General features: G+C 41.1%; 1 protein-coding gene across 1 annotated transcript; it reads right to left on the reverse strand.

Annotated features, from left to right (window-relative positions):
* Window positions 1-6,451: 6,451 nt before the first annotated feature.
* MINAR2 (membrane integral NOTCH2 associated receptor 2) lies at window positions 6,452-25,165 on the reverse strand. Its single transcript, XM_077462128.1, has 3 exons — window positions 25,025-25,165; window positions 20,096-20,335; window positions 6,452-6,748 (listed from the first exon to the last, which is right to left on the reverse strand). Exons 1-3 carry the CDS (start codon window positions 25,148-25,150, stop codon window positions 6,569-6,571), a joined length of 546 nt encoding a protein of 181 aa, XP_077318254.1. The 5' UTR covers window positions 25,151-25,165; the 3' UTR covers window positions 6,452-6,568.
* Between the last annotated feature and the right edge of the window lie 600 nt (window positions 25,166-25,765).

A 25,765-nucleotide genomic window follows, 5' to 3' on the forward strand; every position in this document is an offset into this window, starting at 1 on the left:
CTAAGATCCAGGTGCCACAGTAAATAGATTTATGGGTTGTAAGGGGCTGTTTTTATTTTTATATTTTTATGATATGCATATGCTTTTTAAAAGAAAAGCATTTTACTAATCCCATTCATTTTATTTCTAAGTAAAGTCATATAAAGGTCCTTCCATATATGGGTCTACATAGGAAAAGTTGCACTATTTCATTCTATTATTTTCATAAGGTTACTTTAAGTTTAATCATATTATACTGTTTTTGCCTCAGGAGACTTCTCTTAAATTTAATTTTCTTTCCTTCCTCTGCTTAGGACTGTACTAAGTGCTTGTGTAGTATTTTGCTCTCACGGGTGGGTATACAATCTATTTAACACCTTGGCTTCACTGTGTCATTCAGAAGGCTTTTCCTTGCTTCTGGCTGTGACATTGTCCTGCACACTTCGGTGTAAAAGAAAAATTGCAACCTGAGCTTCCAGCTACTTGATACTCCGCATTAAACTCTGCATCTGATCCATAGCAACAGTTCACTGATAGTAGCTAACTAGTTTACACAAGTAAAAGGAAACAGGAGGCCCAGTGAGCATTTTTTTTCAGAATCCCAAAGGATGACTTTCTTTCCCTCTGTTATACTTAAAAACGAATGCAGGTGCTACTTCTTTTGTGTGGCCTGGCACTGCATATCAGCACAATGCTATGCTATCACCGGAACTACAGAACAGATGAGTAGTGTCCATGCTCTGAGAACTACATTAAGACCCGTTTCACACTGTGGCACTTTTCAGGCGCTTTCAAGCTAAAAAAAAGCACTAGAAAAGCTCACAAAAACCTATTTCCATTAAAATCAATGAACACTGGGGCAGTGCACTGGCAGAGCGGTGAAAAAAAGCCCCTCTCCATTAAAATTAATGGAAAGTTCTTCAAAAGCACATGAAAAGCTCTTCAAAAGCGCCTGAAAAGCTCTTCAAAAGTGCCTGAAAAGCTCTTCAAATGTGCTCAGTGTTTTAATGGCTGTTTAGAAGCGCATCAGTTTGAAAGGGGCCTAAAGGCATTAATAATCTTTCTTTGGGTTTTTCACCTGTATAAGATGTGCCTTGATCATGTAGTTTCATGGTGCCATTTGTTGGTCTATACTAGGGATGAACGAAAGGTTCGGCCCAAGCATGAGTTTGGGCTGAACATTTGCCTGTTCGGCCATTCGCAGAACGCCCTGATTTGCAGGGTGTTTTCCCAGACGAACACCTCGCAATGCACTGAGTGCTGCACAATTCGTGATTGGACAAAGCTTTGTCCAATCAGGGCACAGGGTAAGCTGGTTGTTAAGCAGCAGGGCCAAGAAGCCGGCTGCGGCGTCCTTAACCACTTTCAGACCGGACCATTTTGCTGGTAAATGACCAGAGGTCTTTTTACACTTTGGCACTGCGCTGCTTTAACTGGTAATTGCGCGGTCATGCAATGTTGTACCCAAACAAAATTTGCGTCCTTTTCTTCCCACAAATAGAGCTTTCTTTTGATGGTATTTGATTGCCTCTGCGATTTTTATTTTTTGCGATATAAACGTAAAAAGACCGCAAATTTTGAAAAAAAATGATATTTTCTACTTTTTGTTATTAGAAAAATCCAATAAACTCAATTTTAGTCATACATTTAGGCCAAAATGTATTCAGCCACATGTCTTTGGTAAAAAAAAAAGTCAATAATTGTATATTTATTGGTTTGCGCAAAAGTTGTCACATCTACAAACTAAGGTACATTTTCTGGAATTTACGCAGCTTTTAGTTTACGACTGCCTATCTCATTTCTTGAGGTGCTAAAATGGCAGGGCAGTACAAAACCCCCCCAAATGACCCCATTTTGGAAAGTAGACCCCCTAAGGAAATTGATAAGAGGCATGTTGAGCCCATTGAATATTTTATTTTTTTGCCTCAAGCGATTGAATAATGACAAAAAAAAATTTTTTTTTTTTTTTTTACACAAAGTTGTCACTAAATGATATATTGCTCACACATGCTATGGGCGTATGTGAAATGACACCCCAAAATAAATTCTGCTGCTTCTCCTGAGTACGGGGATACCACATATGTGGGACTTTTTGGGAGCCTAGCCACGTACGGGGCCCCGAAAACCAAGCACCGCCTTCAGGCTTTCTAAGGGCGTAAATTTTTGAGTTCACTTCTCACTACCTATTACAGTTTTGAAGGCCATAAAATGCCAAGATGGCACAAAACCCCCACAAATGACCCCATTTTAGAAAGTAGACACCCCAAGCTATTTGCTGAGAGGCATGTTGAGTTCATGGAATATTTTATATTTTGCCACAAGTTGCGGGAAAATTACAAACTTTTTTTTTTTTTTTTTTTTTTTTCACAAAGTTGTCACTAAATGATATATTGCTCACACATGCCATGGGCATATGTGAAATGACACCCCAAAATAAATTCTGCTGCTTCTCCTGAGTACGGGGATACCACATATGTGGGACTTTTTGGGAGCCTAGCCGCGTACGGGGCCCCGAAAACCAAGCACCGCCTTCAGGCTTTCTAAGGGCGTAAATTTTTGAGTTCACTTCTCACTACCTATTACAGTTTTGAAGGCCATAAAATGCCAAGATGGCACAAAACCCCCACAAATGACCCCATTTTAGAAAGTAGACACCCCAAGCTATTTGCTGAGAGGCATGTTGAGTCCATGGAATATTTTATATTTTGCCACAAGTTGCGGGAAAATTACAAACTTTTTTTTTTTTTCACAAAGTTGTCACTAAATGATATATTGCTCACGCATGCCATGGGCATATGTGAAATGACACCCCAAAATAAATTCTGCTGCTTCTCCTGAGTACGGGGATACCACATATGTGGGACTTTTTGGGAGCCTAGCCGCGTACGGGGCCCCGAAAACCAAGCACCGCCTTCAGGCTTTCTAAGGGCGTTACAGTTTTGAAGGCCATAAAATGCCAAGATGGCACAAACCCCCCCCAAATGACCCCATTTTGGAAAGTAGACACCCCTAAATTTAGGGGTACACTAGTGAGACTAGGTAATAAATGGCGGGTGCCCTGAAACTATAAAAAAATAACTAACCAACCAGCGTCACCTGTAACAGTTATATGGTGATCACTGGTGAAAGGGTTAACTAGGGGGCAATCAGGGGGCTTTATGCGGTAGTATATGGGGGTCCCTGGCGCTATAAAAAGCTGCGGCGAACCTAAATACCTACCTGCCTAACTAGCGTCACCTGTGACACTAATACAGCGATCAGAAAAACGATCGCTTATTAGGCTGGGTTCACACTGGAGCGATGCGGGAACGCCACGAATGCGCGGCGGGTTCCCGCATCGCATGCCTCCCGGCGGCAGTTCACACTGCCCTATGCGAACTGCTGGGAGTGTCAGTGAAATGTTACTGACACCCCCAGATCAGTTCGCATATCGCAGTGCGATCTGCAAACTCGGATCGCATGGTGTGAACACCCATGCGATCCGATTCTGCTGCGGGCCAAAAAAAGGGTCCCGTGCGAATTTGCGGCGGGTGCGGCGGGTGTGGCGGGTGCGGCGAATGGCTGAACTCGAATCGCACAGAGATCGGATGTGATTTGCACTGCAGTGCGGTGCGAATCACATCCGTTCTCAAACCGCTGCAATGTGAACCCAGCCTTAGTGACACTGGCGACGGGGGGTGATCACGGGGTTAAACCTTTATTGGGGGGGTTAGGGGGGTACCTTAGAACTAAAGGGGGCTAACCCTAACTGCCCTAACAGTTATTAGTCACAAATGACACCCGCCGGGTGATCAGGGGGTTAAACCTTTATTAGGTAATAAATGGCGGGTGCCCTGAAACTATAAAAAAATAACTAACCAACCAGCGTCACCTGTAACAGTTATATGGTGATCACAGGTGAAAGGGTTAACTAGGGGGCAATCAGGGGGCTTTATGCGGTAGTATATGGGGGTCCCTGGCGCTATAAAAAGCTGCGGCGAACCTAAATACCTACCTGCCTAACTAGCGTCACCTGTGACACTAATACGGCGATCAGAAAAATGATCGCTTATTAGGCTGGGTTCACACTGGAGCGATGCGGAAACGCCGCGAATCCGTGGCGGGTTCCCGCATCGCATGCCTCCCGGCGGCAGTTCACACTGCCCTATGCGAACTGCTGGGAGTGTCAGTGAAATGTTACTGACACCCCCAGATCAGTTCGCATATCGCAGTGCGATCTGCAAACTCGGATCGCATGGTGTGAACACCCATGCGATCCGATTCTGCTGCGGGCCAAAAAAAGGGTCCCGTGCGAATTTGCGGCGGGTGTGGCGGGTGCGGCGGGTGCGGCGGGTGCGGCGAATGGCTGAACTCGAATCGCACAGAGATCGGATGTGATTTGCACTGCAAAAAAAAAAAAAAAAAAAAAATGACATTGGTGTCACTGTGACTGGGGGGCAGGGGTAATTGGGGGGGTGATCGGGGGGTAAAGGGGGGGTGTGAGTGTGCCTGGCATGTTCTACTGTGTGTGTAGAGTGTTGGTGCAACTCACCGATCCGCTCTCCTCCGTGTCGGAACGAAAAATACCGACACGGAGGAGAGAATACATCACTTCCTCTCCTGTGTTTACATTACAGGAGAGGAAGTGATGTCACGGGGGATTTCCATTCGTCGAGAGCGATCGCGAGGGGGTGGCCATGAATGAATGGCCGCCCCCTCATCCCGGATCGCTCTCGAAGGAATGCCGACCGCCGCAGGCACCGGGGGGGGGCCCGATCGGGCCCCCCACCCGCGGGCAGGCAGGGACTTATATATACGCCCATATGCCTGCCCGTGCCATTCTGCCGACGTATATCGTCGTGCGGCGGTCGGCAAGTGGTTAACAACCAGTAAGTCATCAGCTATCAATGAGTTTCCCCACTGACAGTTGAACAATAAAAAAAGCACTGGTAAAATAAATAAAGGAAAAACATTTAAAAACATTTTGGTATGGGGTTTTGCTCCAATTACATACCAAACCCGAAGGTTCTGGTATGGATTGGGGTTGGGGACCCCACACATTTTTTTTCTTTATTTTTTCAATAGCTGCATGTCGGCAATTGTAACTGCGAGTCATTTTAAATGGGATTTGACTAATTTTGTTTTTCTTTAGAAATGGCATATTTGCTGCAGCATGTTTTATGCATGCTACAGATGCACTACTTTACAGGCACATTAGGGGGACCCCCCAGGCACTATATTTAAAGGAATGTTTATTTTTTATTGTTGCACTTTAATTAAAATAACTGCTCCTGAAAAAATTATAATTTTTTCTTTTTTTTTCTTTTATTGATACATGTCTGCCAGGGCGGTACACCTTTTATGGCCAAATACTTGCATATAAGTCTTCAAAATGGGCACATTTTTTTCCTGTTCGGCTCCCATACACTTCAATGGGGTTCGGGTTAGAATATTTCCCCTGTTCGGAACTTCTGCTGTGAAATGAACAGGGGGGGTTTCCCATCCCTAGTCTATATGTACAGCCTATAGAAGAGCAAACCATCACTTTCCCATGTCAGAAGTTTCTGTTTGTTTGAAACATGAGGCATGCCACATGGCACTGCACATATTATTGCATCACCTCTACCTTTAGTCTGAGAACTGACATTTCCTGTGAAAAACAACATATCCCAAATTCCCTGGGTCTCTCAGTCTAGTGCTTTGCAGGTGAGAGCTATTACCAGAGCTTACTGTGCTGAAAGAGATGTGTTTTCATCATGAGAACACGCTTACATTTGTGAGGCAACACAGAGAAATGACTAGGTGTGCGTTGGGTTCTATGTGACCCAGAACTAGAAGTCTGATGCATAGGGGAATCGTTCAACCATGACACTACAAAATGAAGCCACACTATGTGAGGCCTTCATTACATGGTAAGGCAAACACAGGGAATAAAACTGCACTAATACATAGTTAAAGCAACAAAACATATTTGAAAATGTACATTTCCTTCAAGAGCTCAGTTACACCTTTCTGTTTTATACACACGTATTTCTATTGTAATCAATGTAACACATGGAAATGCATGTCAGTTTGCATGCAAGTGTAAAATGTTAATCGATGTATGTGCATGTATATTTATATATTGTATGCAATGAAACCCATTAGCGTGCATTTTAAAGTGTATTGCATTTCCATGGAAAATGCATCCAAAAACAGCATGAAGGCCATGTCAGACTAGAGATCCATTTGCCTCTGACAATTCATCAGCAGCCGGATCACAATGCAGGACATAGCAAGTCAGTGAAATACTTACCTGTTTGCAAAGTGTCCCTCCCTCACGGGCCACATGGTATTATATACTGCACATGAGTAAGATGTGGAAAAAATTACTTAATTGTGGTTTTATTCAAAATCTTACATATAGGAGTCGCATTGGCTTATTGGAATGAAAAGTTTGACACTTTGGCTGGAAACATGGCATTCCACATAATGTACAAAGCACACCCAGGCAGATGGTGACATTCTGTTTTATTATTATAAAAATAGTACCTGCTGTATGTTAAATTAATTCTGTGAAATTTTTACAGTTTTATAAAAGTATGCTAAAATATTAACCAAAGAAATACTTTTAAGTAAACAAAACAGTAACTGTTACTATGGCAATGAGAATGCAAACAGCGAGTGCCAAAAAAGACAAGAGTTTACAGAGTTTGGATTTTTTCTGCTCCTTCTCCATCTTCTTCAATAGAGAGTCATAGCCAGGCGTATAAATGTCTTCCAGCCAATACTTTAACTCATATGGATTCTCCTGCAAAAAAAATGAAGGTTAAAGTTGCTATATTATATAGATTGCATTTAGAGTGGACCAAAACCCAGGATAGATCTTCTGAACTCTGCCTCTCCTTGCTGCTCTTTATAAAAAAATTACGGATAAGACTTCCCTGAATGCCTTACAGCTCATTTGGAGTTTCTCCTCAAACTACTGGGCAATATGGGACTTCTATTTACAGCTATGATTGTGGGAATCCGTATGAGTACTGAGCCTGAGCAGTGCCTCTGCTTCACACAGAGCTTACTCTTGGCCATGGCAATGCCTTAAGGCCTGGTTCACATATCTGCAAATTGGATGCAGTGAAAACTGCATCCAATTCGCATGACATGTGACTGTGACCAGCTCTCAATGGAACCGGTTCACACATGACCAGGGCGGTTGCGGCGCGGTTTCCAAAAGGGTCCTGTGTGTTTTGGGGCCTGGTTCAGGTGTGAATTCAGGCAAAAATTCGGACTTGAATCGCAACTGAATCAGTGGACAGAAACGCACCAGACCCCAGACTGGAAACCGCACATATGTGAACACGGCTTAAAGGATTAGTTCACCTTTACCAAAAAACTGCCTATGTAGATACTAGGGCATCTGTAGATAAAAGATAGGAAGGATAACTTGCCACAAATTTGTGGCAGTGTTGAATTGTAAGTCTGTTAACTTCCTGCACATTTTCACTGGCAAGTTGTACACTTGCAGAGCACTTGAAGCACAAGTTCTAGTTGACACTTTTCCAATTTGTTTTATATTTGCGTGGCAAGTCTCTAGCAAGAACAAAGTTGCATTGATGAGTCTATAGCAAGAGCTCTGCAAGTCTACAGCAGGAAAATTCAACCACAGTGACCCCTGTGGTGGGATGAATATTGCACAACATAGCTGAACCAGAACATGCAGCAGACTTGCAAAATGTTTGCAAAGAAAGTTGATATGAAGTCATGCAATGCGGACTTACTGCAATTGTGCAACAAACTTGTGAAGTCTGGCTAGTCTAAGCCCTTGTACACACGGTCGGAGAATCTGTCGGAATGTGTCCTATCGGACCGTGTCATCGGATAATCCGACTGTGTGTGGTATGCATCGGACTGATTCCGTCGGAATATCCGTCAGACCCAATTTTCCAACATGTTGGAAATATTTCCCGACCAACTGGGTTGATCGGACCTAATCCGATCATGTGTAGAGAATTTTGATCGGACCAAGGGCCACGCATGCTCAGATCAAATTCCTACATCAAAGCTATTGGCTACTAGCCTGAATGTAGTCCCATCGTAATGAAATTACGTCATCACGTTCTGAAAGATCGGATTTTTTGCCAACTTTGTCCGACCGTGTGTATGCAACAGTTTCGGACAAAATCCGACGGGCAAAATCCGACGGATTTGGTTGTGGAAATCTCTGACCGTGTGTACAGGGGCTAACAATAGCTTAACAAGTAATTTTCCACCTTGCAGCACAATTTCTTGCTATCTGGGAAACTGTGCAGCAATCCCAGTGTGTCACTATGGTCACCAGAACTAGTGTCCCTATCAGAAAATGTCTCCTCTTTATACTGTTCTGGTGTTAACCCAAAATTTTTGATTTTATTTTACTTTCATTTTCAATAATAAGGCTAAACAGGACAAATAGAGAGAATCTCCCTAATGGGGACACAGACAATAATTAAAAATAGATGGTGTCCTAAACCCTCTGCGCTCTGTCCAAAACTAAAGAAAAAAAGTTTTGACTTTCATGTCACTTTAACCACTTCAGCCCTGGAAGGTTTTACCCCCTTAATGACCAGGCCATTTTTTGCGATACAGCACTGCATCACTTTAACTGACAATTGCACGGTCGTGAGACGTTGTACACAAACAAAATTGATGTCCTTTTTTCCCCACAAATAGAGCTTTCTTTTGGGGGTATTTGATCACCTCTGTGGTTTTTATTTTTTGCGCTAAAAATATAAAATAGCGACAATTTTGAAGAAAAAAAAAACACTATAATAAATATCCCAAATAAAAAAATAAAATAAAAATTTCTTCATCATTTTAGGTCAATATGTTATCTTTTACATATTTTTGGTAAAAAATAAAAATCGCAATAAGCGTATATTGATTGGTTTGCGCAAAATTTATAGCGTTTACAAAAAAGGTGATATATTTATGGCATTTTTATTATTACATTTTTTTTTTACTAGTAATGGCAGTGATCAGCGATTTTTTGTGGGACTGCAACATTGCTGCAGACAGATCAGACACTTTTGACACTTTTTTGGGACCATTGACATTTGTACAGCAATCAGAGCTAAAAATAGCCACTGATTACTGTATAAATGACACTGGCAGGGTGTGGGTTAACACTAGGGGGTGGTCAAGGGGTTAAGCGTTCTCTAGGGAGGTGTTTCTAACTGTGGGGGAGTGTACTGAGAGGGAGTACAGAAAGATCGCTGTTCCTGATCACTAGGAACAGATCTCTCTCTAATTCCCTGACAGAATGGGGATCTGTCTGTTTACATTGACAGATCCCCATTCTGGCTCTATGAGGAGCGATCACGGGTCGCCGGAGGACATCACGGGCGTGGGCGTTGTGCATTGGCTTGGGCGTCACAGCTTGGGCGTGCGCCTCCTATAGCTCCTAAAGCACCTGCCATATAGCTATGGCGATTCGTGCAGCTGTGCCAACCTGCCGATGTCGAATGACAACGGCTGGTCAGCAAGCAGTTAAACATTGCAACTATTATGGTATGGGCGTTCTCACTTACTAGCTGCCCATACTAGACAAGTGTGTTACCTATTCACAAATGTTTTTGTGTGGCTATTGGCCACTGCACTATCCTACTTAACTACTAGCAGCCTGCTACAGGCAGATGCTGTACCTGATTAACTCAAAATGTGATACCTGGATGACTGAGAATGATTCAGCTGTGCCTTTTCCTAGGTTTTGGAGTTGCATTAAATGGAAATCATATTATCCTTTATCATCTTAGGCCTCATGTACATTAGGTATTAGTTTAGTTCCTCTGAACCCCAGAACTATTGGCAGGAAAAAGCTACTTAAAAAACATGGTAAAAGCCATGTACTAAACATGCAGGCGTGATTAGGCGCAGCTAGTACTTGAATTTTAATGCTATCTATTGACCAGAACATGAATTTATTCTGGCCACTGAAATGAATTAACACTTGAATGCCAGATGTGTCTAGCGTTTCTCAGCTTTTAGATGCATTTTGGTCTCTAGCATTTTTTCTGCTTTTTGGCTTCTTTTCTGAAGACACCTATGATGTTTTTTTTTTTCTTTTACCTGTAAATGCTCCTCTTCTAATACACCTGTAAATGCCTATGTGTGCATGGACACATAGTTTTAAAGTGGTTGTAAACCTTCCTCTAGTACTTTAGCTCATCTTAATCTAGATAGCACAGGCAGCTGATCGCTGCCTGTGAAAGTGCACTCAGAGGTGTGTTTCCGATATAAATCGTCTTTCTATGTGCTGTGACGTCACCCACGCTTGCACACTGTGTATCTCCTTTAAAGGGCACACAATATGTGCCGTTTCAGTTTCCTCTGCTTGCCGTGTCATTATCTGACACTCAGAACTGCACAGAGTGAAGCCTCATGATGCTGCAGCATAATCCCCCTTGTGACTGTATAAGACGCTATGGCGCTATGGCGATGCTATTGCGCATGCGCAAGATTTCGTCAGGGAAATTAACTGAGGGCGGAAATTACATTCACAAAGGCTTCAGCATACAGGAGGGCAATACCCGGAAGAGAAAAAAGAATAAAACTGATAAAAAAGATATCTAGAAAGCTTGTTTTGGACAACTTTTTCAAAGGTTTAAAAGCATTTACATATTAGAAAAAACAGCAATAAGTTGCGGGGTTTACTTCCTCTTTAAATAGAGCTGCTTTTACGGGCTGAATAAACAGGCTGTAACAGCGGCATTTTTTACGCTGTGTGATTGAGCCCTTCGTATGATTGCAAATATTAATACATAGTCCTCCTCCTCCACTAGTAGCCCATGCTAGATAGGTGTATAATGGTTTTGTGTTGCTATTGACTACTGCAATATTATTATTATTTTCATTATACTGGTATTTAGCGCCAATAGCGCTTTTGCAACATTAGGGCAGACAGTACAGTTATAATAAAATTCAATACAGGAGGAATCAGAGGGCCCTGCTCATTATTCATTAAACTTCTACCAGCCTGCAACAGACAGGTGCTATAACTGATTAACTGATTAGGTTGAGGCAGCATTCACACATGGGTGTTTTAAAACACGGGCAGAATTGCGCATTTCTGTCTGTGATTTTAAAATGCCCAGGTGCAAATGACAAATCATAAAACAAACATTTCAGATACCGTTCATTTGAATGGCACCTAAAAATGTGGTCCGGTTCTGCCGTGATTGTCGAGCAATAAAACGCGCTGCAATTGCAGCAAATCGCACCGCGTGAAACATGTCATCCAAAAGAAGCTGAACTTCTTTGGGACGACAATCTTTATGCGATGCAGTTTGCCGCATCTGCAGCACGATTTATCACGCGACAATCATGGCAGAACCGCACAGCATTTTTAGTTGCCATTCACATGAAATGTGCGTTGTGTGATTTGTCATTCGCACCTGGGTGTTTTGAAATCAGGGGCAGAATCGTGGCAATTGTGCCAGCGATTCAAAACTCACATATGTGAATGCAGCCTTATACTGGACAACTGAGAAGGTTTCTGCCATGCCTTTCCCAAGTTTTTGAGTTGCACTTTATGTTGTATATAAAACTCTTATGCCCCATACACATGGTTGGACATTCTGACAACAAAATCCATCGGATTTTTGCAACGGATGTTGGCTCAAACTTGTCTTGCATACACGCGGTCGCACAAAGTTGTCGGAAAATCTGATCGTTCAGAACACGCTGACGTAGAACATGTACGACGGGACTATAAAGAGGGCAGTAGCTAATTGCTTTTGCCTCGTAATTTATTCTGAGCATGCGTGGCACTTTGTCCGTCAGAATTGTCTCCACAAGATCGGTATTTAAACAATCGGATTTTGTTGTCGGAAAATTTTAGATCCCGCACTCAAACTTTGTGTGTCGGAAATTCAGACGGAAAAAGTCCGATGGAGCCCACACACGATCGGACCGTGTGTACAGGGCATTATGAATTATGAGCTCTGATTTCTTTTTGTGTCTCTAGGACAGCAAGCGAAGGAAAATTTCCCCAGTGGAAAACAGGCAGCGGGGCGCATGCGCGGCGCGATGCGGGACAGACGTGTCTGAGCACAGCTCCGTCTGACCCGGTCTGCCAAGCCGGATTTCCCAGGGCCTTTCGCCTCGTTTCTGGCTGAAAATCACCCAGCACCCCTGCGGAATATACCTGGACATGCCCAACCACAAAAAACGGAAGATTAAGCGCTCTACACACTCCGCAAGCCCTCTTCACACCATGGAGAAATCCCAGGCTAGAAAGTCTCAAGATGGCGCCGGTGCCTCCGTGACTACAGGCCTCCCCGCGCTGTCTCAGCACACCACCCACAGTGAGTACTCCTCTCCTCTCTCTAAGGCTGACCTAGACAATAGCCTCACAGCCATATATGAGAAACTCGCTGACAAAATACAGCAGGAACTGCATAAAACAACCAGCGCTCTCACACATGAGATTGCTAACATAGGCAGCCGCACCGACATACTGGAAACCAAACATGACGAACTTTCTCTCTCCCACAATGACCTCAGAAAAGACTATGAATCCCTGGCCGACAGCTTTGCGTTTATGCAAGCTCAAATGGAAGATTTGGACAATAGAAACAGACGCAATAACATCAGAGTCCGCGGTATTCCAGAGTCGGTTACCGACCTCGCACCAAACATCTCTAAGCTCTTCCAAAATTTACTGCCAGATAAGCAAATCTCGATTTTTACCTATGACAGAATTCACAGAGCCCTTCGTCCCAAACCAACACCTGACAAACCTCCACGTGACATTATCATGTGTATGAAGGACTTTTTACTAAAAGAAGAAATTATGCGTGCCTCACGAAATACCCCAAACATTGTGTTTGAGGGCCACAGGATCCAGATCTACCCAGATATATCCCCAGCCACTCTAGATAGGAGACGCAGGATGAAAGAGGTCACTTCTATTCTACAAACAGCTAGAATCAGATATCGCTGGGGTTTCCCCTTTAAATTGTCAATAATACATAATGGCTCAACCTACACGGTCTACAACATAATTGAAGGCAAAGAACTCCTGGTTAAGCTGGGCCTTCTTGACCCCGAGCCTCCTGCCAGACCTATCTCTACCCCGCGCTCTTCGCCAATCTGGTCAACACCAGCTTCAAGACGTCCCCAAAGGAGTCAAGTAAGATGGCGACAATCTCCTCAGAACTAACATCTTTCCTCATCTAAGTGCCGCCTGCCTCATCGCCTCCCCCATGGTCACCTCTAGATCTCCAATCAAGTTCTCTGAGACTCCCCACTGTCCGTTACTTACACCATCGTATCTAAAGGATATGGACTCTGATCCTCCCCCCCCCTTTTTTTTTTTTTTTTTTTTTTTTTTTTTTTTTTTTTTAAGTCAAATACTGTTGATCTGATTCAGCATTATTGTGTCCCTTTATAATGGTTATACATATTGACCCTGGTTTGATCTTGCTGTATAGACTTCTTTTTTTTTTGCTTTTTTTTTGCTACCTTTTCTTTTCCTTTTTTCTTTTTGGACTGTTTGATTTTCTTTTTTGGTGGGATGGACCGAGGGTCTGGTGGTGGGGAAGGTCGAGCCCCTCTTCGTTTTTTTTTTTTTTTGCCCCTCTCCCCCTCTCCTCTGCTCCTCCCATATATGTCTTCGTGACATGTGGTAATAGCAGAATTGATAGCGATGCGGGATGAGAGGGAGGGGTTTGGGAGACATGTTTTGTAATGGCATTACACTTTTCTTTTTTTTCTATGTGCTTGGCTTATCCGCCGTCGCTGGTTTGTCCCCACATCCGACCCGGTGCATGACGCCCCCTCTTTTTCGTAGGGTGTGCCTCGTGGACACTGTGGGACGGGTTTTGGACATATTTGTCCTTCAAATTCTACTGTTGGATCATCTGGCCTTTTGCCACATGACCCCCTTTTTGATTTTGAATATTCCAGTTTTTGTTCTATTTTGCTATTTGGCCAGTTTGGCCCAGTTTAAAAAATGCATAATTATTATGATTGTTTACTCTATTTTGGTATTATGGTACAATTTTTACTTTACTTATGTGATACCTCATGTCTGCATCTCATATCCCATTATCTATATCATACTCACCAGATTTATTATTTCCACCTCTCCCCTAGATGTGGGCTTTCATTATGTTTCATTCTCCCCCTCTATACTCCCACGCACCTTCTCTCAACGGAGATTCATCTCCCATTTTGTCACCACTATCGATAACCTTCCTCTAACATATCGCACTCAAATCTCTCCTAATGGGCCTTAGAGTACTCTCTCACAACGTTCAAGGCTTCAATTCCCCTCACAAACGCAAAAAAGCCTTCCAACATTATAAAAGACTGAAGGCAGACATTATCCTCATGCAGGAAACACATTTTTCAGCCACAAACCACCCAAAATTTTTTGATAAATCTTACAGCCAAATTTATTTTACCACATTCCACAACAAAACTAGAGGGGTTGCCGTTTTTGTCCGCAACTCTATTATTTTTGATATCCAAAACATCTACAAAGACGAAGACAGCCGCTTCATCATCATTAAGGGCACCATCAACAACCGCCATATCACAATTTCTTCACTTTACGCACCCAATGAATCCCACCACGCCTTTTACTCCAAATTTTTTGATACCCTGGAAAAATTTAACTCCCCACACTTGATTATAGCAGGAGACTTCAATCTAACGGCTCATCCAGCTTTAGATAGAAGTAATGCAACACCATCCTCTAAAACCGTCTCTAAATTTATGAACAGAACTCTCAACAGCCTACAATTGATAGACTCTTGGAGGGCACACAACATCGGTATTAGGGAATACACTCATTATTCCTACCCTCACAATTGTTATGCCCGACTAGATTACCTATACTGCACACCCATCCTACTCGCTAATTCATCCGAAGCACTTATTCACTCCTGCCCATGGTCAGATCATAACATAGTCTCGATCGATCTCACCCACATAGGACTACCTCCAACCCCTTTTAACTGGCGTTTAAATGACTCTCTACTAACAGACCCCTCTATTATCCAAAAGGTTTCTACCCATATCGATAATTACTTTCTAGATAACTCTACAGATGACGTATCTCCCACAACCCTTTGGTCTGCGCATAAGGCAGTCTTAAGAGGCCACCTCATTCATATAGCGGCTACCAAGAATAAAGAGAGACTTGCTACAATTAAAGACCTTACTAGGGATCTGGATCTGCTATACCAAAAAATACACTTTTCTCCATCTCAAGAAATTAACTCTCAGATTCAGGAAAAACGCCAACAACTTGACACTATATTATCAGCAAACACGGAAAAGGCACTTAGATATTCCAAAGCTAAATTCCTACTACATGGCAACTCCGCATCAACGATGTTCGCACGAAAACTCAAACAAGAAATTAACCCGCCACATTTATATAAGTTGCGAAACAACAATGGCAACATTGTTACTCACCCCCAGGAGGTTATGGAAATCTTCACAGCCTTCTATAAAAATCTTCTCTCTGACCCTAACCCCCATCCTCAAACCCCACCGCTTGATTGGATAGACAACCTACACCTCCCTTCCCTCTCGAATGACCAAATTAATTCTTTGAAAATCCCATTCACAATTCCTGAAACCATAAAAGTCATTAAATCTCTTAAAACCTCCACCGCCCCAGGCCCGGACGGCTACACATCCTCCTACTATAAAAAATTCACCCCCCTCCTGGCTCCCAAATTAACTAATCTTTTCAATCATATTCTTCAAGGTAACCAGTTCCCCGAAGAAATGCTCCTGGCCAATATGTCCTTAATCCCCAAGCCACATAAAGACCACTCCCTTCCACAAAATTTCCGTCCAATATCTGTTTTAAATAATGATCTAAAAATATTTGGCAGACTGTTGGCAGATAGACTTGCAGCAGTAATTCACAATCTAATTCACATAGACCAGACTGGATTCATTCCTAATCGTCAAATAGTTGATAATATTAGACTTGTCACCAATATTATACAAGACGCTGGTCTGCATGCCAAACCAGTCTGTCTTCTTAGTCTCGATATTCATAAGGCTTTCGACAGTGTTGATTGGTCATACCTTAATCTTCTTCTTCCCAAATTCGGCATCCCTGACAAATTCCTTCATGGCTTTAATGCCCTTTATCATTCCCCACACACCAGGATCAAAATACCTGGCATAAATTCAAAATTTTTCCCTCTTAGCAGAGGCACTAGACAAGGCTGCCCTCTATCCCCCCTCTTATTCGCCTTAGCCATAGAACCCCTAGCCCAAGCACTAAGGAACAACATCAATATTAAAGGGTATACCAAGGGTCCCCATGACTTTAAGTTGAGTTTATATGCTGACGATGCTCTAATATTTCTATCCGACCCACTTATTTCTATACCTAATCTTCTTAATGAACTTAAAGTCTTCCAAAGGCTCTCGGGTTTAAGTATTAACATCAGCAAATGCTCAGCCCTTCCCATTAATATCCCCCAAAACATTCTAAATATCCTACACTCAAACTTCCCATTCACCTGGACCACAAGCTCATTTAGATACCTTGGCATTCACATATCCCCCTCTTTCAAATCCCTTTATAAGGTCAACTACCCCCCTTTATTTTCCCACATAAGTGCCCTACTAGATAAATGGTCCTCTTATCATATCTCCTTTTTGGGTAGAATCTGTGCCATTAAGATGTCCATAGTTCCTAAACTTTTATACTATTTTAGGGCCCTCCCCATAAACGTCCCCAAAACTAGAATTCAAAAGCTTCAAAGAGAAATAAACAAATTTATTTGGGCTAATAAAAAACCCAGATGTAGTAACTCCCTCATGCACAGGCCGCAAAATTTAGGAGGTCTCGGTCTCCCAAACATCTGGCACTATTTCCTCGCATCCAAGCTCTCCCAAATTTCTCAATGGCATGCCCCTATATATAACATCCCATGGAAAACATTTGAATCTTCTTCTATCCTTCCTCTATACTTACAAGGCCTCTTATGGTCGAATCACAGCAATTTTCGTACTTTAAACAAGGCTAACATGATAGTTGCACAACTTTTCCAAATTTGGACAAAGATCAAGGATACATTTAACCTTGCATCTACCATTTCCCCACTAACCACATTCCTCGGGGATAGGAGATTTTCTCTTTCTTTAGATGTCTATAATCAATATGCTTTATGGTCTAAATACAAACTTTCTACACTGGGCTCCTTTATTTATAAATCTTCTTTCCCTACATTTAACTCACTTCAAATCAAGCACGACCTCCCCCCTACGGAACTCGCACGTTATGACCGAATAAAACAATTCTTTGATCTTCACTACACCTTACAACCCCTCTCTTCAGAAACACTCTTTGAACACATTTGTTTGCACTCCTCCAGAGACAGGGGTATCATCTCACTACTCTATAACCTGTTAAACTCCTCCTCCACCCCGGAAAAATCTACCCCAATGTTACACTGGGAGGAGGAGCTTGACTGTTCTTTCACCCCAGAACTTTGGAGCGAGATGACTGACAATCTCCGGAAAAGTAATAAAGCAATTGCCTTTAGAGAAACCCCTCTCAAACTATTCTCAAGATGGTACATGACCCCGTCCAAAATTCACTCCTTTTATCCCGAAACTTCCCCTAATTGCTTCAGGGGCTGCACAGAACCAGGCACATATGCTCATATTTTCTGGAGTTGCCCTCAACTTCAACCCATATGGCAAGCAGCTATCACCAGATTTGAGCTATCCTCAAAGCACAAAGTCTCCCTTACACCACAAGTATGCATATTGTATGCCAATCTCCCTAACACTCCTACTCCTTGCACGAGACTGTTTCACTCCCTCATTAGCTCGATACAATGGATGATTGCTTTAAATTGGAGAACTAATACCCTTCTCTGGTCGCAAGTTTTGAACCGTATGGAAATGCTCAAACTATCAGAAAGAATTCACCATACCTTATATGACAGTATGCACATCTTTAACAACAAATGGTTATACTGGTCCCTACCTTGATCATATTCTGGTACCCCCACTCAAAATCTCTCTTCTCTCCTTAGGTCCCGTACATAAAATTGTATTTCTATTATCTGTATCACTTTTCCCATCCCCTCTAATTTCTGTACCTCCCTCACATTATGTAAACCCTAGCTTGTATTATCATCTACGCTTTATGCTATATTTTTACCAAAAAATTATCTTTTTATGCATTTTATTTGTATTTTCTAACTGACAAATAAAGCTTTTGTAAACAAAAAAAGGAAAACAGGCAGCAATAAATATCTTGATAAACATTTTAACTCTTCGCTACTCTATCCAATTTTTTTTTTTAATGCAGAATTTTTTTTAGCTAACATAAGCTATTAGAAATGGAAACTTTCAGGGTGAATTATATTCCTTCTCCAGGCTTTATACATTTCTGAAAGTGGTTCTGAAAGCTACATATTTATACACAGACATACTCCAAACTTTATGCGTTAATCGATGGCTAACCTGGTACATTACTCTAATGCTGCCACGGTTCTTCTTTTTTAAGTTTTGACAATATATACATTTAAAGCAGCATTAAACTAAAATGTAAACATTTAGAAGAGTTGTAAAGGCAGAAGTTTTTTTTTATCGTAATGCATGCCATGGATTAAAATAAAAAACCTTTTGTATGTAACAGCCTTCCCAGCACCCACCTAATTACTTACCTGAGCCCAATCTCTCTCCAGCGATGTCCTCGAATGTCTAAGCCGCCTGGGACACTCCTCCAGATTGGCTGAGAGACACAGCAGTGGTGCCATTGGCTCCTGCGGCTGTAAATCAAAGCGAGTCAACCAATCAGAGGAGAGAGGGGGCTCTGTGTCTGAATGGATACCTTTTCTGCCGGAAAGTCCAGTCGCGTGTACGCGGCATTACACTCCCCTCCCCACACATTTACAATGCTGTCATCAAAAGGGGCCCCTGTTCCCCTTCATTCAGAGAGGGGCCACTCCAATACAGGAGGTGTGTTACAGGCCAGATCACAATCTGAAAACAGAGGGAAAAAGCCTAAAAATGAAAAAGAATGCAGCCATCATATCTGATTGGTAAGCTTCAATATATTACATTTTTGTGAAATATTTGAGAGAGAGAAAGAGGGAAGGGGATTTTTGCAGTGCTAGTATATTCAAAGTACAAAAAAAGTTTATATATAAAACAATCAATTTAAAAAACAAAACAACTTCACACTATATTGGGATGAAGTGCTGTCTAATAAGGTGCTGATGGAGGTCTGAGTCAAACAAATATATATTACATTTTTGGTTTTGGGTTTAATATCACTTTAAACTGGTCTACATTTGTATCTATTTTATGTATGATGACTGTATGATGTTCTAGTTCCTTATCCTGATGCTGTCTGTACTGCTCTAATGGTGCTAAACTATCACCTTAATGCCAGAGTTTATTTAAAAATATGTGGAACTGGAGATCTAATAGGTGAAAACAAAAAGTTCTATTCTCTTGCCCATTCTTTTATTTTCTACCAAAAATGGTAGATTCAATTTCCTAGCTTTTCACAGCAATATTCTTTCTTCTATTGGTTATAAATTGGACATAATGGGCTTTCCCCTTTAACAATATGAGTGTTTTGAAGCATTTTTAGGCTTCAGTAAAATTAAAGTAAAGAAAAAGAAAGGCTCATTAAAATGTATTAATACAAGTAATTGATTTTTTTCTTGTTTGGAATTATTCACATTATGACATTTTGGAGCATTTTAAAAATAAATCTCCTAAATGCAACAATTTAGTGGTACTTTCACTTACAGTGGAAATATTTGCAAAACATGCAAAAACACCTTGAATGCTTATATATGTGGTTATGAGCAGTTCACAGCAAAAATGATTCAGATGGCTAGAAAAATCCCCATAAGACACTTGTAACGTGCTACTGAACACTGAGCACTAGGAGGTGCTATATGAGGGAAATGGGTGATGACCACATGAGTGACTTTGCCTTTGTTTGCTCTCTATGATATTGGATCTAGCGTGAATGTGTTCTTAGTTACACAAAAAATAAAATAAAATAAAATAACCTGAATCATCTACTATATTATTTTTTACACAGTTATTTACCATAATGCATTTTAAAGATGCTAAAATATAACATACATTGTATTAACTTACACCATACCTTCAAGTGTGGAGATAGTTTTGGGTTTGGGGACTGTTGGTCATAGTCCTGAATGGTCCATGATGGCTTCTTTTTTTTGGTAATAATTTTCTCCTGGTTTACTGCATCCATGTACAGGGGATTGCTTTTAATTGTGGATTTCATAAATTCTGGAGTAAAATGTTCACACAAGATTTTGTCAACTGTCACATGGCTTTCCAACTTTGACTGCTTTGCTTCATTGACATTACTGTTATCATTCTGTCTCCAAAATGAAAATGAAAGATTCACTATTTCTGCATACAATGCATTTCATATACTGTATAAGAAAACAAAGCATATAAACAATATTTGAATTAAATGTAAATTGCAATTCAACTTAACATTAGTCCCTGCTCAGAATGGCAAGATGATTGACGTTCCCTTTTACTTTTTATTAGCTTTTTCCTGCATGGCACAAAGTCCTAAGCTTTGCCCCTGTGATGTAGTATGGTCCACCAAGGTCTTCAGTCTGCTGGGGCCAAAAGAAGGGGTACAACAGGGTGCTCTGTGCAATTATCTCCAGATACAGGGCATCCTGAATAATGTGACCAGCATTGATTGTTGGCAAGCGGGTACATTAGCAATAGAGAATGCTGACATTTCTCTTCCTTGGTGTTTGTAGTGCCACAGATCAGGGCAGCTTCTTGGGGTGACTATACTGCAGTGATTTCACTACAGGCCCTGCACTGTTTTAACCAGCCTTCAGGAGAATTCCTGAGGGCTGCCAGGAGCATAAAGTATTTTTTTTTATAGAAAAAGAAAATGTATTAAGTATAAATCTGCAGTCCTAGGTCATTGTATTGGAAAAATGTCTATAGGTTTACCTTAAAGTTATTGAATTAACTGAACGCCCATATTTGCAGAAGCTTGTTTACTCTTCATGATGGAGAATCTATCAAGAACATGGGACACTACCATCAACCTTTTCAGGGGCACTGTAGTTGGAAAAAAACTGGCATTTCTGGAGTGAGATAACTGGTAACTGAGGTCTGCAATAAAAATAACAAGCCACCAGTGTAATTTAGCAATGCAAAGCAAATATATTTGTTTAGTTAGGTTGGTTTCATTGGATGTCATACTTCTGAATGATTTTGTCTCTTCTTAAAAAGTCATAGTTCATTTTTCTTTAAGGAGAGTAACTTAAAAATAAACACATGCTTATAAATTATGGAGGCTGTCATTGCTGACCTTTACTAAACATACTACTTGCCTTGCTTTTATATTGACTTCAGTACTTTCAAGACACTGATCTGGAACAAGTATGCAGTTTGGGAGCTTTGACTTCACTCTGACTTTCTTTGTTTGCATAGTTGTTCTGGTTCAGTGACTCAGAGCCAGCCAGACAGCTAGTATTTTCAGAAGAAGGTCAACAGTGTCAGCTCCGTGTTTCTTTTATCACAGGTTTCCTTGAAATGATCAACCTATTGAAACAAAATTTTCCAGCGTACACATGTCTAATGAACGCTTGTAGCCCCTGTGTTCTGAGGTAATGCATACAATCCTTCCTGGGCATGCCTGATGGAGCTAGGGGTGACTTTGAAAATCTCGTGGACTCAAGAAGGGGACAATTGTCTAGGTTGTTGTTAGGTACTTGAGGAGGGACATTGCAAGCCTCCTCTTAGTGGATTGTAAACTGGAATGGCCCACAGGACTGCTTCCTTTGCACATCCACCATACTGCTATTTGTAAACGTGTGACATTTTTAGTAAGGGATACTCACAAACCAGCTCACTTCTGGTAATCGCTATCTATATGAACATTCATACATAGTTACATCTTCTGACAATCTGTCATTGAAGTGTATGGGCTCAGTGGCTGCAGCTAGCCACTAACACCTGTCAAACACAGTAGCAGGAATCTGTATGGCCTGTGCAAATGTAGCGTTATCCCTTCCTGCTGTTATTTATGCTTTTGCCATGGGGCAGCTGCTGTTGATGACATTCCTGTGCGCAAAGGAGTTACCTTGTCTCTTGCACCCATCTCTTTATTGGCATGCCAATAAACTTTGCATAGCTCTTCTGCCTATGGAGTTTTAGTGCTTTTTGCATTTTGCAGATTTGTGCTACAGTCCATTTAACATGATTTCCTATGTTACACGTTCTGTAGTGCAAATCTGCAAAATGCAAAAAGCACAAAAAATGCATAGGTGTGAATCCAGCCTTATATATAGTTGTGTTAATAAGTTTACATACCCTGGCAGAATTTATAATTTTTTGTCCATTTTTTTGAGAATATGAATGATAACACAAAAACATTTCTTTCACTCATGGTTAGCGTTTACGTTTTTTAACTAAAACTACGGTCAGGTAGACCAACTAAAATTTCAGCCCCAACTGCCAGGAAAATTGTTCGGGATGCAAAGAAAAACCCACAATTAACTTCAGGTGAAATACAGAACTCTCTGAAAACATGTGGTGTGGCTGTTTCAGGATGCACAATAAGGAGGCACTTGAAGAAAGATGGGCTGCATGGTTGAGTCACCAGAAGAAAGCCATTACTATGCAATGTTATCAAAAAATACTGGAGGAACATTTGCATTCATTGGCCAGGAAGCTGCGCATGGGATGTACTTGGACATTCCAACATGACAATGATCCAAAACACAAGTTCAAGTCAACCTGTCATTGGCTACAGCAAAATAGAGTGAAGGTTCTGGAGTGGCCATCTCATTCTCCTGACCTCAATATCATTCAGCCACTCTGGGGAGATCTCAAACGTGCAGTTCATGCAAAATAGCCCAAGAATTTACAGGCACTGGAGGCTTTTTGAGGAATGGGCAGCTTTACCATCTAAGAAGATTAAAAGCCTCATACACAAATACCACAAAAGACTTTAAGCTGTCATTGATGTTAAAGGGGGCAATACTTTTGATCAGGGTCAATTGGGTAGTTTCTGTAGTGATTATGATTTAAAAAGAGTAAACACAGTTGGTTGATAATAAATGTCTTCAGCCAAACACTAACCATGAGTGAAAGAAATGTTTTGTGTTATCATTCATATTCTCTGAAAGATGGGAAAAAAATCGTAAATTCTGCCAGGGTATCTAAACTTATGTGCACAAATGTATACATAATCTCACAAAAGTAAAAACACCTTCACATTTTTGCAATTTTTTTATTATATCTTTTCATGCGATAACACTGAAGAAATGACACTTTACTACAATGTAAAGTAGTGAGTGTACAGTTTGTGTAACAATGTAAATTTGCTGTCCCTGCAAAATAACTCAACACACAGCCATTAATGTCTAAACCACTGGCAACAAAAGTGAGTACACCCCTAAGTGAAAATGTACAAATTGGGCCCAATTGGCCATTTTCCCTCCCCGGTGTCATGCGACTCGTTACTGGTCACTGGAAGTTCAAAATGGTACCTCAAGACAAAGAACTCTCTGAGGATCTGATAAAAATAATTGTTGCCAAGACCCTGAAAGTGAGCTGCAGCACGGTGGCCAAGACCATACAGCGGTTTAACAGGACAGACTCCACTCAGAACAGGCCTTGCCTTGGTCGACCAAAGAAGATGAGTTCACGTGCTCAGTGTCATGTCCAGAGGTTGTCTTTGGAAAATAGATGTATGAGTGCTGACAGCATTGCTGCAGAGGTTGAAGGGGTGGGGGATCAGCCTGTCAGTGCTCAGACCATACACCGCACACTGCATCAAGTTGGTCTGCATGGCTGTCGTCCCAGAAGGAAGCCTCATCTAAAGATGATGATGCACAAGAAAGCCCACAAACAGTTTGCTGAAGACCAACAGACTAAGGACATGGATTACTGGAACCATGTCCTGTGGTCTGATGAGACCAAGATAAACTTATTTGGTTCAGATGGTGTCAAGCGTGTGTGGCGGCAAGCAGGTGAGGAGTACAAAGACAAGTGTCTCTTGTCTATAGTCAAGCATGGTGGTGGGAGTGTCATGGTCTAGGGCTGCATGAGTGCTGCCAGCACTGGGAAGCTACAGTTCATTGAGGGAACCATGAATGTCTAGATATACTGGGAAATACAGAGCAGAGCATGTCCCCCTACCTTAGGAGAATGGGCCGCAGGGCAGTATTCCAACATAGGGTAAAGGTGATGGACTGGCCAAGCATGTCTCCAGACCTAAACCCTTTTAAGTATCTGTGGGGCATCCTCAAACGAAAGGTGGAGGAGCACAAGGTCTCTAACATCCACCAGCTCTGTGATGTTGTTATGGAGGCGTAGAAGAGGACTCCATTGGCAACCTCTGAAGCTCTGGTGAACTCCATGCCCAAGAGACATAACGCAGTGCTGGAAAATAATGGTGGCCACTCAAAATATTGACACTTTGGGCCTAATTTGGACATTTTCACTTAGGGGTGTACTCACTTTTCTTGCCAACGGTTTAGACATTAATGGCTGTGTGTTGAGTTATTTTGAGGGGACAGCAATTTTTTTTATTTCTTCAGTGCTCTCATATGAAAAGATATAATAAAATATACATATTTACATTTAAATGTGAGGGGTGTACTCACATTTGTGATATACTGTATGTATATATATATATATATATATATATATATATATATATATATATATATATATATATATATATATATATAAAGAAGTGAGCAGTACAGCAGTAAGAGTGTTAGTAAATGCAGATGCTGTCAGCCAGAGCTTTGCCTGTTAGCTTGTTATAATTAGAAATCCATACATTTGAGGGTTGCAACACTCAGGCTGATAAAGAACTATTTTTATATTACCTGATATAATATTTGACTATCAATTTCCATAACCCTTGTTCAAAAGGACATATTCAAACCTGCATTTTAAACATAAAATAATATAATAATATAATAATATAAAAAAACATAATAAAAATGGCCTGTAAAGCAGGTTCTTTATAATGAGCAGTAAACAAGTTGTTCATTCATCTAGGGGTACTCACCGGCAGGTAAAGCTTGTTATGCCATTGTTGTGCGTGCAAAGCTGCAGAGTTAGCTAGTAAAGTCTTTACATCTAAACGTAGAAATTTATCAGGATGATTGTTATTCGGCAATACAGAAAGATCCATGCTTTCATCTCACTGCTGTACGGAAGACTGGTAAACCGTCATGCAGTTTAGAGAATTTAGTGTGAATTATTAATGAATGACACAATGTTCTCACAGGTGAATGGCACTGTTACCGATTACTTCTGAACTCATTCAGTTCATGCTGGCATACAAACCACATTCATATACAAAAAACATTATTTTATGCATTTGAAGTGACTATTGAATCCATTTTTGGGGATTTAAAATTTGCTTTGTGAATGTCTCTTCATTCATGCAAATTTAATAAATAATACCCCTAATGTGTGTAATACTGTATGTGTGTAATAGCTTCTTTGTTGCCTTTCTCCGGGCAAGTGTAATATTCTCTAGCATTCAATCCTAAGAGAAAAATAGCCAAAAGAACATTTGACCATGAGAGATAACATTCACTAATATACAAAATAAAAAATGTAGCGCTAAACCAACATTAAACCCAAAAAGAAAAGAAAAAAACGAAAAAAAACATATTTTTTGAGTAAGTATAAGTGACCTATACTCAACAAAGAGAAAGCTGGTGTGCTAATTAACAAGCAGGTGCAGACCACAATATGTGCAGGGTATAATCCCTGGTGCTAGATAAATACCACAGTGCAT

Source organism: Lithobates pipiens, unplaced genomic scaffold (assembly GCF_037356315.1).
Source record: "Lithobates pipiens isolate NorthernLeopardFrog02 unplaced genomic scaffold, aLitPip1_a1.2 Scaffold_3, whole genome shotgun sequence".
Classification (NCBI taxonomy): domain Eukaryota; kingdom Metazoa; phylum Chordata; class Amphibia; order Anura; family Ranidae; genus Lithobates; species Lithobates pipiens.

Coding starts and splice junctions, on each gene's coding strand:
- MINAR2 (XM_077462128.1), bottom strand. CDS start 25,150: ATGGATCTTTCTGTATTGCCGAATAACAATCATCCTGATAAATTTCTA. Junction 20,336..25,024: donor ATAACAAGCTTTACCTGCCG/GTGAGTACCCCT, acceptor TTTTGGAGACAG/AATGATAACAGTAATGTCAA. Junction 6,749..20,095: donor AACTATCTCCACACTTGAAG/GTATGGTGTAAG, acceptor TTTTTTTTGCAG/GAGAATCCATATGAGTTAAA.